The 14290-nt window shown below is 35.8% G+C and overlaps 1 protein-coding gene across 1 annotated transcript in view; it reads right to left on the bottom strand.

Annotated features, from left to right (window-relative positions):
* The window catches only part of Cdc73 (cell division cycle 73), a 114818-nt gene that overhangs the window by 87427 nt on the left and 13101 nt on the right, over positions 1-14290 (bottom strand). The window contains exons 4-7 of the mRNA XM_038349073.1: positions 14034-14096; positions 13897-13949; positions 10777-10865; positions 5781-5997 (exon numbers count right to left, since the gene is read on the bottom strand). Coding sequence (XP_038205001.1) covers positions 5781-5997; positions 10777-10865; positions 13897-13949; positions 14034-14096 — 422 coding nt within the window. The remainder of the gene's footprint in view (positions 1-5780; positions 5998-10776; positions 10866-13896; positions 13950-14033; positions 14097-14290) is intronic.

Here is a 14290-nt window from a genome sequence, read left to right as displayed (position 1 = left end):
TTTCTATGAAAGGGGACTACTAAATCCTCAAAGTCCAATAACCCCTGTGCTACATCTAGATTGCCAAAGACTTCCTCAGACGCCCAAAGGTTACAGATACTTGTAGCAGTCACTGTACATTTTTTTTAAATCTGAAAAGATGGGAAATAATCATAAATCAGCTTTTCCATTAATACCCAACACAGCCAACAAGGTGATTACTCTTTCCTTCTTGAAATAAGCTTCCTCAGTCCTGACACATTATTCTCCGATGACTTTTCTGCCTAATGACTAACAGTATCCCCCAGTGACTAATAATACTTTTGGTCTCTTTCCCCCTCTACCAATCATTCAGTGGTTTAAAGAATATATGTGCAGAGCTGGAAAGATGGCTCAGCAGTTAAGAGCACTGACTGCTCTTCCCAAGGACCAAAGTTCAATTCCCAGCACCCACATGGCAGCTCACAACTGTCTGAAAATCCAGTTCTAGGGGATCTGACACCTTCATACCAATGCACGTAAAGTTAAATAAACCATAATTTAAAAAAAAAGAATATATGTGCATTTATTATGAGCTAAATACCTTAACTGACACTAAAATCCATTGATGATCAACAATCACATGGTTCCTGCTCTCATGTACTTCAAATGTAATACAATTCTCTTCTCTAGAAAATGAAGCATTCTGGAGCCACCAAAGTAACTCAACAGTAAAGCACCTGTAACAAAAGCCTATCTCCCAGAGTTCCATCCTTAGAAACCATGTAAAGGTAGAAGGAAGAGAATCAACTCCACAATATTACCCTTTAACTTCCCCATTTTTACCATAGCAAACACTAACACACACACACACACACACACACACACACACACACACACACACACAGAGTTATTTTTAAAAAAGAAATCTGGGGGCTGGAGAGATGGCTCAGTCAAGAGTACTTGTTGCTCTCCCAAGCAACTGGGTTCAATTCCCAGGACCCACAATGCAGCTTACAACCATTCCTAACTCCAGTTGTAGGAATTGTGACATCCTGTTCTGGTCACCATAGACTGTGTACAGTGTACTAACATATATGAAAGCCAAACACTCATACACATAAATAAAAGTAAGTCTTTTTAAAGAAAAAAAGAAATTCAATTGCTTTGTTTCTTTGGCTTCAACTACTCGACCCACTTTACCATTCCATCTACTTGATTAGTTTTTACTTTGCAAAATCTGTTTTGTTTCCTAGTGAGACGAGCATCAACCTCATGGCCCGCAATCACCATAGTAGCATGAAATTCTTTACTTTTAAATAAGTTACCTGTCTTATATTGCATCTCATTGCTGCTTGTACTAAACTATTATCTCAGGGCTAATGACCAAAGCATCTTCAATCACTGCCTAGCTTGTACATGTTAAATATTATGCAAATGTATACAAAAGTTAGGTTCTAATATTAACTGTATACCACTAGTATAATTACCACTATACTATGATACTAATTAGTTCCTGACTCTTTACAGTAGCAAATATAGGTCTCAGAACTTCGTTGCCATCTTAGAAACCATTGAGGACTCTTGACAGGCAGTGGTGGCTCACCTCTCTAATATCAGCACTAAGGAGGCAGAGGCAGGGGGATCTCTATGAGTTCAAGGCCAGCCTGGTCTACAAGAGCTAGTTCCAGCACAGGCTCCAAAGCTAGAGAAATCCTGTTTCAAAAAACCAAAAAAGAAACTATTGAGGACTCTTAAACGCCTTTAAACTAAAGTTACAATTTATCACACTAAAGATTAAAACTGACAAATTTTTCAAGGAGAAATTATTTCCTTTAAAAAAAATAAGAAAGCAAGATTATATGCAAACATAATACATTTTAAGAAAATTCTTTTCCAAAATCTACCCAAAAAGTAGTAAGACTAAAATTTGAAATTTTATAAATGTGTTTAATATCTAGCTTACTAAACATGATAGCTGCATTCTGGTATTTACTTCTGCATATCTATTATGTTATCCTGTTTGGTCAAAGATAAGAAAATCTAGCTTCAGCATTAAAGGGAAAAAGATTAAGAGATGTTGCAAGTGGAAACCATATCCTTAGATACTAGCATTACTACTAAAAGTATATAAAGTATAAAAACATTTTTTTTTGGTTTTTGTTTTACAAGACAAGGTTTCTCTGTAGCTTTGGAGCCTCTCTTGGAACTAGCTCTTGTAGACCAGGCTGGCCTTGATCCGCCTGCCTCTGCCTCCCGAGTCCTGGGATTAAAGGCATGCACCAACACCACCCAGCATTAAATATACTTTTTAAAATATATAAAGTATAAAGTGTAATCTACTTTGTACTTTAAATGGATTTCTTTCATTCATGCATTGGTTCTCTGGAAAATATCACTGAGTTATACAATTATGCATATCTTCCAAACATTAATACATTGTATTATTCAACATTTTAAAATATGTATTTGTTGATGACATTTTCATTAAATCATAATTTTAATATGATTTACAAAAGTTTTATCAAAACAGTCAAAAAATTGGAAAGCTGGAAAACTCATAGCAGAAAGAAATTCTACAAAATTTTGAATTTCTCAGGAAAGTTCACATCATATAACTGACAACAAATACTGTTTGTTGCTTTTCTTGACAAACTCAAGAGTATGTCTATAAAGTACCTAAGTCTGAATAGCATAGTCATTCAAATAAAACGTGATGGTTTTCTTTTTTAAAAATGTGCTTTAGTTAATAACCCAAGCCTTAACAGAAATGCTGCTCATAAAAGCAACCACAGCTTTTTTTAATGTGCAGGACTGCTTTACACTTTCAAGCGTCATTAGATATATTAAAGTGTCACACTTTAGCTAAGGTTAAAACTGGTAAGTGAAGAACGCCATGATTTGCTAGTAATGTTGGATGACTCAAGTCAAGTACCAGCAGTTTTAGTAACCACAACTTCTTTACCATCACTGCAAACATCAGCACAGTGCCAAGTGCAAACAAAACCTCAGTTCTACTGTAAAAACATGAAAATCAGATCACTTTTAAAGTGATAAACTGAATAAAAGACATAAATCTGAAAGAATCAATCAAAACAGCACTAGGAAGTTTTGTGTGCAAGAATTACAGGTGATTATCTTTGTACAAATATATTTATACAATTATATTATATATAAAATTCAATAATAAATTACTTTGATCTGAAAACATCCCCCAAAATCTATGTGTTGGAAACTTTATTTTCAATACAGTAGTACTGAAAAGTAGGATTTTTAAGAAGTGACTTTCAAAATAGATTAAGTGGAGACTAAATGAGTGGCTCAGTGATTTTAGGAGTCAGTTTCTGATAAAATAATAATTATTTTCAGCCCTCTTTTTCGTTCCCTCTCTCTCACCCAGGTGATACCTTCCGTCATTTTTGATGCAGTAAGAAAGCCCTCATCAGATGCAGTTCCTTGATCTTGGACTTTCCAGCCTCTAGAATGGTGAACCACAGAAATGTCTATTCATTATAAATTAATCAGTCTGTGATACTCTGTTACAGCAGCACAAAACAGAATAAGTCATAATAATTGAATGGCACAGAAATTGAATGGCACAGAAATTTGTTTGTTACAAGTTAATCTGTGATATTCTGTTACAGCAGCACAAAACAGAGTAAGACATTTAATATAATTTAATGATACTACAAAATCAGGTTGCTTTAACAAGGGTTTAGTAACTATATAAAGAGGATGAAAACTTGAACTTTCTTGCCCCTTAAAAGTCAGAAAATAAAAAGTCTGATCATAGGTAATAATGAAAGTCATCTGACGTCTACACTAAGGCAGTGTTGTCACACTTGGCAACCTGAGTTCAATTCCAGGAACCCACAGAGTGAAAGGAAAAAACTGACTCTCGAGTGGTGTCTTCTGCCCTCCACATGTGCACTGTTACAAATGTGTCGACACACACACACAGAGCAAATGCAAAGTCTATGCTGCTCTAAGTGTCTATAACATCTACAGACTTTAGCACATGAACACAGTATATAGAAATCAGCAATCAAAATGTTTAATCTTGATCTTTAAAAATGATAATATTCAAAAACAAATTTTAAAAATAATACTCATAAAAACAAACCTAGTTTCGAAACAGTTGTTAAATGATTTTTTTTTTTAAAAAATCACAGTGGTACCAACATTAAATTACAACACTTTTAACTGGTACAATCCTGCCACCTAGAGTTGACAGAAAAAGAGTTCATCTCAACAATTTAAAATTTTAATGTTTCAGATAAAAGAAAACTATAAGTTAAAGACTGTCAAGTTAAAATGAACTAAAAAAAAAAAAGCCAGGCATAGTGGCACATACCCTTAATCTTTAATCCTAATACAGAGAAGGCAAAGGCTGGTGGATCTCTGTGAATTCAAAGACAGCCTGGTCTACATAGTGAATGCCAGGACAGCCAGGGTTACACAGTGAAACTCTGTCGCAAAACAAAAAGAACTAAAAAGCCACAGTGTTAATTAAATATTAGTCATGTGAAACAATGAAAATGAGAATGCTATCATTTAACTGCAAATAATAGAAAATGAAGAATGATTATAACCTCACATTGCTTTAGAATTTCAAGTTCTAGAATGATCTTTTTTCATTACTAAATACGTCGATGTGGACACATGCACCGCAGTGCAAGTGCAGAAGTCAGAGAAAAACACTGTGGACTCAGTTTTCTCCTTCATCTCTTCAAAGAGTCTAGGGATCAAACCCAGGTTACCAGGATTGCGTGGGTAGCACCGTCACTCCAGAACTATCTCATTGGCTCTGGAAAAATGGCTTTTTTTCTAAATTAAATTAATTTTACTTATTATTATTGTTGTGCGTACACACACATGCATAATATGAATGTGGGAACATACATGCCACACCATGTGTGCAGGCCAGAGGACAACTTTGAGGAACTGGTTTTTCCTTTCACCTTTACATGGCTTTTGGAGATTCAACCCGAGTTGCCAGGCTTGCACAACGAGGGCCTTTACCAGATGAGTCATCTGTCTGGCCCATGGAAAACAAGTCAAAGTAAATAAAATAAAATAAATAGAAACATTATTTTCCTTACACTTTTTCTAGTTACTTTATTCCTACCAAAATGGGACAGTAAATGAAAAGCTAAAGTTTCAATATTATTCTAAAATTAAAACCAGTCCGGGCAGGTAGCACATACCTGTACTCACAGCACTTTGTAGGCAAACACAGGCCTAAACCACTAAGAAAGACCCTTCTTCAAAAAAGCCAAGAGGGTCTCTAAACATAAAGTGTCTTGCAATGTAAAGCTGTTTCACAACAATCTCACACACTTCTTCAAATGTTCTACCAAACCACCATTGTTTGTGCAGCAACAGAGAATCGATGACAAAGGAAACTTAGAGGAAACCCCACAACGCAGAGGAAAATATATACACAGAACAGAACTGATGTATCTTTTCCAAGAGATCAACTGACATACTAGAGCTTCTAGTATTAAATTTTTAAATTTCTCTTATTAATGTGTATGGGGTGTATGTGTGTGCATGAAGGCTAGAGGAAAACTGTGCAGTCAATTCTCTCCTTCTCCCTTCACATGGCTTTGCATGATCCTCAGACTGTCAAACTCTCATTCAAATTCTTATCTTTCAAAACTTACAGAGCATACATTTGCTCTGAGCAGAAGTTGAAAAGAATTAGTCCTTGGCTAATTAATTAATTTATTTATAAACATAAATAAATAAAAGTTGAACCCTATTAATAAATTTTAAACAATCCTACGACACTCCAAAGAATGAGTAAAATATTTAATTACCTTTCCTGTGCTTTGTAAGATAGTTGTTCTTGTTCTCCACACTCTCTCTCTGCTGACAATATCTCTGGTCACATCTACCTCAGCATCCACAAAACTCCTCTGTTTAAGGGCAGTTATATCATCATCTAGATCAGTCTTGATAGTAGATCTTTTCTTAGCCATAATTTTGGCTTTGATTGCAGCAATTTTTTCCACTGACATGGCTTCAGACAAAGACCTAAAAGTAATTTATTTTTAAAATTTCACAGCAAAGATTCCTTCTGTACAACATTTATACTGTTGCACTTAAATTGACGATTTAAGAGAAAAAAAAACACCACTGCAAGTGACAATATGCTTTTCTATAAACCTTAATATTTTATAGTCACACAGAATTTTACAGGCAACAATTCATAAAGATAATACTCTAAAAGCAAGTTAGTAATTATTTTAATTTTATGAGTATAAGTGCTTTACCTACATGTAGGTCTATGTGTTTTCTCTGTGCCTGGTACCCAAGAAAATCAAGAGGGCTTCAAATTCCCAGAAACTGAAGCTACAGGCAGTTATAGGCCACTATGTGGGTGCAGAAACCAAATCAGGATCCTCTGTAAGAATGGCCAGTGTTCTTAACCACTAAACCATCCCAGTCTTGAATTAGTAATCTCTTTAAATTAAAATTTAAAACTAATAATAAAATTCCTTGCTTTTTTTTAAATCTCCCACAGAAGAGTAGAACTAATACGGGTGCTTTTGCTTATATTCCTGAGGCTTTACCAGTGTTATCTATACATGTACCTCTCTACATATGAAAACTATAAACAAGCATCTTGTGATGGGGCGAAAAAGTCATTCTGTAAAAAGGCCAAAGCTTGGGTTTTTCCATGAAATGTATTTCAAGTTTGTAAAGCTACAGGCTACATATACGACTGACGTCAGAGCCCAAAGAGACTTTATATGCCACAATAGCCCTTTCAATTTCTGGAAGACAAAATCATACCTAATTTAATTAAAACTTCATTATAAAAAAATTTTAAATAAAAAAAAGACATACATACTGAAATAAATGTACTGTGGACAACTTCTATGTCTTCAATTTACTTGACTCTCAATTAGGCAAAAAGCATATCTTTTTATTTAAAAAATTTATTCACCAACAATGGCAAATAAAAACTGTAGTATGCAATGAAAATAAGAAAATTTCTTAGGGCTTTCAATTTCCTGGTGTGTTTCTCTTTGAGATTCAGGGACAATAAATCAGTATTCCAGGGGTTAGAGATATGGCTCAGAGGTTAAGGAGCACTGGTTGCTCTTGCAGAGGACCAGGGTTCAGTTCCTAGGACCACACGGTGGCTCAAAACCATCTATAACTCAAGTTCCAGGAAATCACCATGGCTTCTTCTAACCTCTGTGAGCACCAGGGACATGGTACACAGACATACACATAAGCAAAATATTCAAGCACCCAAAAAAAGAAAATAAACCAATCTAAAATTTCAAAGAAAACTCAGTAACCCAGGAATTGTCAGTTTTCAGAAATATGTTGTTTTAAATATAACAATCTTCATACCAATTCTCTAATAGGAATGGCAAAAATCCTTGTCTAAAGAATGAAATACATGTATTTTAGTAGTACTTACAACGTACCAAAAAAAAGGAAAATTCAATAAAAAAAATAATTTAAAATTCTGGTCTCCCAACAAGGGAACATCCCTTTATGAGACCACATGTGGAAACCACCCTTTAAGGTCTGAGTTGAAGATGTGTTTTTGTTTTTTATAATATAAAACAAGAAAAATAATTCAACAGTGGTTGAGGACTGGTACAGTAGTATAGTCTTTACCTAGCATACACGAAACCATACATTTAACAAAGGCCTTAGAAAACAGAACTAGGCCAGCAATCCAGTGTGTTATTGGAACTCTAAGAGCACAGGGCAAGTGCCATGGCCTTGTGGCAATAGCTAAAGATATAAAAGAATACATGTTAGTCTGTAATTTGAAACTGTCATTACAGTGTCCAGACACGGACGGTACAAAACATTAAAGAAAAATGACATCCCAACTCAATTCTTATGTACTGACTCATCAATTTGGAGGTAATGTGGCTCCAAGGTCATTGTAATAGGCACAAACACAGTCCCTCCTGCACTCTGCTTTCCTGCTCATATCTTAATTGGTATACAGTGAAAACCATGGATGCAGATTAAATATTGTGATTTTTTAAAAAAAAAAACTGATAATGTGTTTGTTTGGGGAGCTTTCTGCAGTCTGTCTACAAAAGACAGTTTAGTACAGTTCACAGAAGTCTTGTCTTTTCACTTGATTTGTAACGTAAAAAGGTACCATAAATGAGTTAACGAAGATAATTTACTTTCTACCTTTTTCTCCTTCTATTTTTTTGCATTGATTTCCAGCTGTAAAATTAAAGCCTATAAGCATGTTTTTAGACAAATTCAAATTGTTTTTATTACATGTTTTTGTGTGCGCACACACACATGCAGCACAATGTGTGAAAATCAGAGGACAAATTACCACACCTCTTTCCACCATGTGGGTATGGGTACCAAACTCAGGTCACTGGTTGAGCTTGGCAGCATAGTCTTTACCAGTGAGCAATCTGGATGACTCTCAAGCCAACACTGGACTTTCAATGATCAGACTTCTACTTCTAGCCAAGATGAAGTGCCAGTGATTGGAACAGCTCAACAACCAGAAATGACTAGCTAAACTTCACAAAATAAGGGCTTACTGAATATTAGGTACACACTGAGTGACAGTGATTCTCTGACAAATGACAAATGAAGTCACTCCTTTAACTTCCCTGGCTTACTGCTTTGAAAATTTTCAAACTAGGTCCTAAGAAGAACCCAGGGAGAACTTAAACAAGGTCAAAGTGTTTACGTGGTACAGAATATTTAAGAAAAGAGCTGAAAAGAGGTATTGCAGTAGAATGCAAGCACATGGAATTAACAAAGAAACTATCTAAACCTGGAAACAACCACCATCCAGTAAGTTTAAGCTGGTAATACAAGGCTGGTTTTCTCATCAGCCAAAATGAAAAATATCCATGAGATGTTTAGGAAGTCTACTTAAAACAGTACTGTCTCTAAAATGAGTGAGAATAATTACTGTAATTTATCTCTGTTCAATGTAAAGTTCCCAGGAAAAAAGTCATGCCTATGGTGAAGATTATACAAGGCAGTCTGGCTGAGTAACTAGAAATTCCTTGAGAGCTGGAATGTCACAATTCCATAGTCAAATTGTGGATCAGGAAAGAGGTTACCCTAGAGGATCAAGAAAAAGGAAAACAGAAAACAGCTATGTGGATTGGTCAGTGCTCATGTGTGAAGTCACACTGATCCTTTCTCCCCAGATGCTACAGACACATAAACCCAGAAGCAACTGAGTTATGTAACCATCAACTGCAACCTCTGACATCGTAAGACAAAACAGATCTTCCTCTAACAGTCTAACAGAGAAAATTGGCAGACAGGATAGAGTTACTGCTGTGATCCCTTGACTGATCCATTCAGAAGCTTTCAGAACTGGTTTGTAGGAAGAATTTAATTAAGTTTGGAGAGATGTGCTAGATCAGTCCTAGAATGCTAAAGAGGCAGAGCTTAATTCTTGTGGGACCTCAGAAATCCAGAATGCCCTAAGACAGAGACTGGCTAATTATGTGGTTTCATGAGTAAGACCTCTATTAGGACTTTTACAGAAACCATTTTTACTATACTACTGCACAGAATTCGTCATATTTTGTCCACGCTCCCAGACTCTGAGTGGGGTTAAATATAAAAGTAGTAAATAGAAAGGCAGAAATGTCAAGGCAGCTCAGCATGAATACTGCAAAATACAGGCATGGAAAATCTGCCACAGTAACCATAGAGCTCATGTGGACTACAAGCCAGGCCATAGGGATGGGGCTACCCAAGCCCATTGGCACACACATATCATATTACCATATCATATGTCACTGATGGTGGACATGAATCTACAGGATTTAACACTTGCCCTCTAGATTGCAGGCTTGCTTTGGTCCCATTCCTCTCTATGCTTCATGTCTCCATATTTATTCTGCATTGTTGTATGCTAAAAGTATGGAACTTGTTACTAAAATTTTTTAAATAAAAACTTATTTAATTTATAATCTGTCTTCATGTATGGTTTTATGCCAGAAGACAACATGAGATTCCACTATAGAGGGTTTAAGCCATGTGGTTGCTGGAAACTGAACTCAGGACCTCTGGAAGAACAGCCAGTACTCTGAACCACTGAGCCATCTCTCTAGTCTCAAAGGACTGTTTTTGTTTTTTCTAGAAACTATGTGGTCTTGACTCTCCTGGAACTCACTCTGTAGATCAAGCTGGCCTTGTGTGTTCTTGTGTGGTGTGTTAAAGGCCTAGTCCCCAACTGTTGATGCTATATTGGGAGTTTCTAAAAATTATAAGAGGTTGGATTTAGCAAAAGTGGTTCACTGGGGTTAAATTCTTGGAACTATTGTTTCCCTGGTCCTTCTAGTTTCCATACACACCCTTCTCTGCTTCCCACCCCCAAATTTTCTCCTATGTGCCATAACAATGCTTTCTACTACATACTCCATTCTATACAATGATGTTCTGCCTTTCTGCACATGGGTCCAAGATTAGAACCATAGAACTCTAAATTGAAAGTGAGTCAAAATAAATATTCTCTTCTGTGACTGTTCTCATGTTTGACATAGTAGTGGAAAGTCTAACACAGTAAGTGATCTACAGTAGATATTTATACCACAGGAAATAAACAAATAACATGCCATTTTACTCAAGGGACTTGAGCACCTATGGGTATTAATATCTGTGGAGAGATCGTAGACCAATCCCAATAGATTCCAAAGGAACAACTGCATTCTTCTAAACTTAAGGAACGGGGCATACAATGAATAAAAGAAGCAAATGCAAATTGTAACATCTAAACATTCTATTTTCCACATACCTTTATGTAAAATCTGTATTATCTACTTAAGAAACCCTTACCTAATCTGTTCAGTCTGTACAATCCCTTCTTTATGGCCTTCCAAACGAGCTGCCAATCTCTCTTTATCAAGACGCACACACTCTTCATCCTAAAAATAATCACTGGTTAGTAACATTAAGTTTTAGTTAACTTTACATGGAAAAAAAAATCACTAAACATAACTTCTTCCCAAGATTACCACAGAATAGTTCCATGCAATGTTGGACTTAAATCAACTTTAAGGCCTTTTATTTTCACAAATACAATAGTGTATTTTGAATCATTTAAGTCTGCAACTGATTTCTGAGGTTCTTCAACTTACAAGGATCATAGGGCTAAGATCTAATTAACCATGTGTGCTGGCTAGTTTTATGTCAACTTGAAACAGGCTTGCATCATCTGGAACCCCAACTGAGAAAATGTTTCCATAAGTTTGGGCTGTAGACAAGTGTATAGAACATTTTCTTAATTAGTGATTGATGTGAGAGGGTCCAGCCCATTGTGGATGGGGTCATTCTGGGGCTGATGGTCCTGGGTTCTATAACAAAGCAGGCTGAGCAAGCCAGTAAGTAACATCATCTCCTGCCTCCAGGTTACTGCCCTGTTTGAGTTCCTGTCCTAATTTCCCTCAAGTGATAAACTATAGATAGGGAAGCAAAAGCCAAATCAATCTGCTCCCAACTGCTTTCTGGTTACAGTGTTTCATCACAGCAACAGTAATCCAAGTTACGATACCACGGCAAATTTAAAACATAATACGCCAAAAATGTGTTCAACACATCTACCTACTAAATATCATAGCTTATTGTTGCTTACTTGAACATATACTAGACTCCAAATAACAAAAAGCCTGTTTTATTATAAAGTGTTGGACATCTCACATTTTACTGAATATTTTACTGAAAGGAAACTAATGTCTCCTAAACGTTTATGTATTGCTTTTGCATCATCATAAACTAAAAACAATATGATGCCCAGACATCTATTTCTATGTTCTCTCCCATAAAAGTTTTTAGATGTATTTACATGTACTGAGTGTGTGCTGTTTTTGTTTTTGTTTGGTTGGCTGGTTGGTTTTGGTTTTGTTTTGTTTTGTTTTGTTGGCTTGTTTGATTTTTCAAGACAGGGTTTTTCTGTGTAGCTTTGGTGCCTGTCCTGGAACTAGCTTTTGTGGACCAGGCTGGACTCGAACTCACAGAGATCCACCTGCATCTGCCTCCTGAGTAATGGGAATAAAAGTGTGTGCCACCACTGCCCGGCAGTACTGAGTGTTTTATCTGCATATATGTATGTGCACTACATGCATGCCTGCTGCCTGCAGTTATATACAGATAAAAAGTTATGGATGGTTGTGAATCACTAGTGGGTGCTGAGACTGAACCTAGGTCTTCTGAACTTACTCTTAACTGCAACCACCTCTCCAGACCCTATAGATCCATTCTTAATGAAAAAAAAAAAAAATCTAGCATTTAAAAGAAGGCATTATCAAAGTTAAATGTTTCATTTTGGATACCAATTTTTTTTCATCTGGTGTCACAGGTCCCCAAATCTACCAAATACAAGTCAAAACACCAGAAGAAAACTTGAATAGCTTTTGAAAGGTAAGTTACCTGGCACATAAAAATCTCCCTACAAGTTCTCAATAGACTATTTCAAAATTTTATCTGGCAAGGGTGTGTGGTTCATGCCTATAATCCCAGAAGTCAGGATGCTTAGGCAGAAGCATCAGGAGTTTAAAGACAATAATGGCTACAACTATGAGCTTGAGGTAAACCTGGAAAATATGATTTATAACTTCTATTAGAAAGCCATGTGAAATTTAGTTTGAAAGATATGTGGATGATTAAGAAAAAATCCAATGAAGTGACAGTTATCTAGGTCAAAGTTTATATTCAACAAATAAAAAAAACAAGGAGTAGTTCAAAGAGTAAGACCATATGAAAGTATACACAATACATTAGCATAGTTAAAACACCAAAAGAAAAAATATTGGGCTCCAATTCATGCCCTGTTAGTTTTATACCGTGTAAAAATGTTTAAAAAAAAAAGACACATCAACAAAGATATTTTAGCAAATGCATTTAATTTTTTCCATTGGTAAGGAAGTTATAATCTATGATGGTCAAGGTCCTCAAGAAACTAGTAATTTTAAAAAATACAACCAAAATTTTAATCAAATCAGAAGTCCTTTTCTTTTTCCTCCCATAGTGTCTTAGAGAATTCAATTTGTTGAACTAACAACTAATACAAATGTTTATGTTGTAACTTTATATATGACAGACAGAGAAAAGAGAATGTTACAAGTTACTGGTAGCTTTGGTATTTAGCTTTCCTTGGGTGTTGAATTTTTTTTTCAAATAATTACATTCTGATGTTTTCATATTTCAAATGCAGTCACTGTTTTGATGGTGGCCAGTCTTCTTTCATACAGAAGGAAATGGGGAAACTTTCAGTTTAACTGTCACAAAATTCACAGACAGCAGCACGGCTTAGCAGCCAGACTACCTTGGTTCTAATTTTGGTTCTACAAACCTCAGTAATTCTAGTAGCTTTTATTCCCTAAAAAGTAGTTTTATTAGAACAGCCACATCTATCAATTTATGTGTGATTTAGAAACTCTTCCCCACTACAATAACGGAGAATAGAATGACGAGGCACAGCGAGATGGAGGTGCAGCAACTGAGACTGCAGGGCCCTGAAAACCTAAACTGTTTAGCACATGACCTTTAACATGATGAGATAATTGTTTCTTACTACAGATCTAGGACACTGTTTTCATCAAATAAGGCAAAGAATAGCAAAGAAAATAAAATGGCATATTCCCCACAGAACTTAATACAATAATGCAAGCCGCCTATTGATCTACTCTTCAGGGGGAAAAAAAGCTACTAGAATTACTATGAAGAATGTTTGTTTGCTTTTGTTTTTCAAGACAGGATTTCTCTGTGTAACCCTAGCTGTACTAGAACTCACTTTGTAGACCAGGCTGGTCTTGAACTCAGGGATCCTTCTGTCTCCACCTCCCAGGTGCTGGGATTAAAGGCATTTGCCACCACTGCCCAGCCTATGAAGAATTCTTATTTCTACACAATTCCAGTTTCAGTACGAATAAAGTTATTTTAAAAATAAGAGTTCGTTACCTCAATTCGTGGTTTCTTTGCTTCTGCTAAAACTTCATCTGCAGCTCTTTTGACTATAAGAAAAAAAAGGAGCAAGTAAGTGTGCACTTTATGAAAGGGATTTTTTAAGTTCAACATAAAGAAGTGACACAATGTACCTTGAGTGGACCGCTGAAGACCTATTTCCAGGGGTGCACTCCTATCGATGCTGGCTGATGTTGCTGAAAATAGAAAAGAAAAATCATATAAGCAGATCAATATTTGAGCTTATATTTTGGATATTATTCCAGGGGAAGTGTTCAAGCTTTGTTTTATTTCTTATACTCATAGAAGGATTTCCCTAGGTAAAATGGTTTCAAAAAGCAGCTCTATACAAGCATTTGGTTAATAAGATGACTCTGTATTTAAAAATCTG

This window comes from Arvicola amphibius, chromosome 12 (assembly GCF_903992535.2).
Source record: "Arvicola amphibius chromosome 12, mArvAmp1.2, whole genome shotgun sequence".
NCBI classification, from domain to species: domain Eukaryota; kingdom Metazoa; phylum Chordata; class Mammalia; order Rodentia; family Cricetidae; genus Arvicola; species Arvicola amphibius.
Note: the sequence above shows the minus strand (reverse complement) of the source record. Positions and strands in the feature narration are given on the sequence as shown.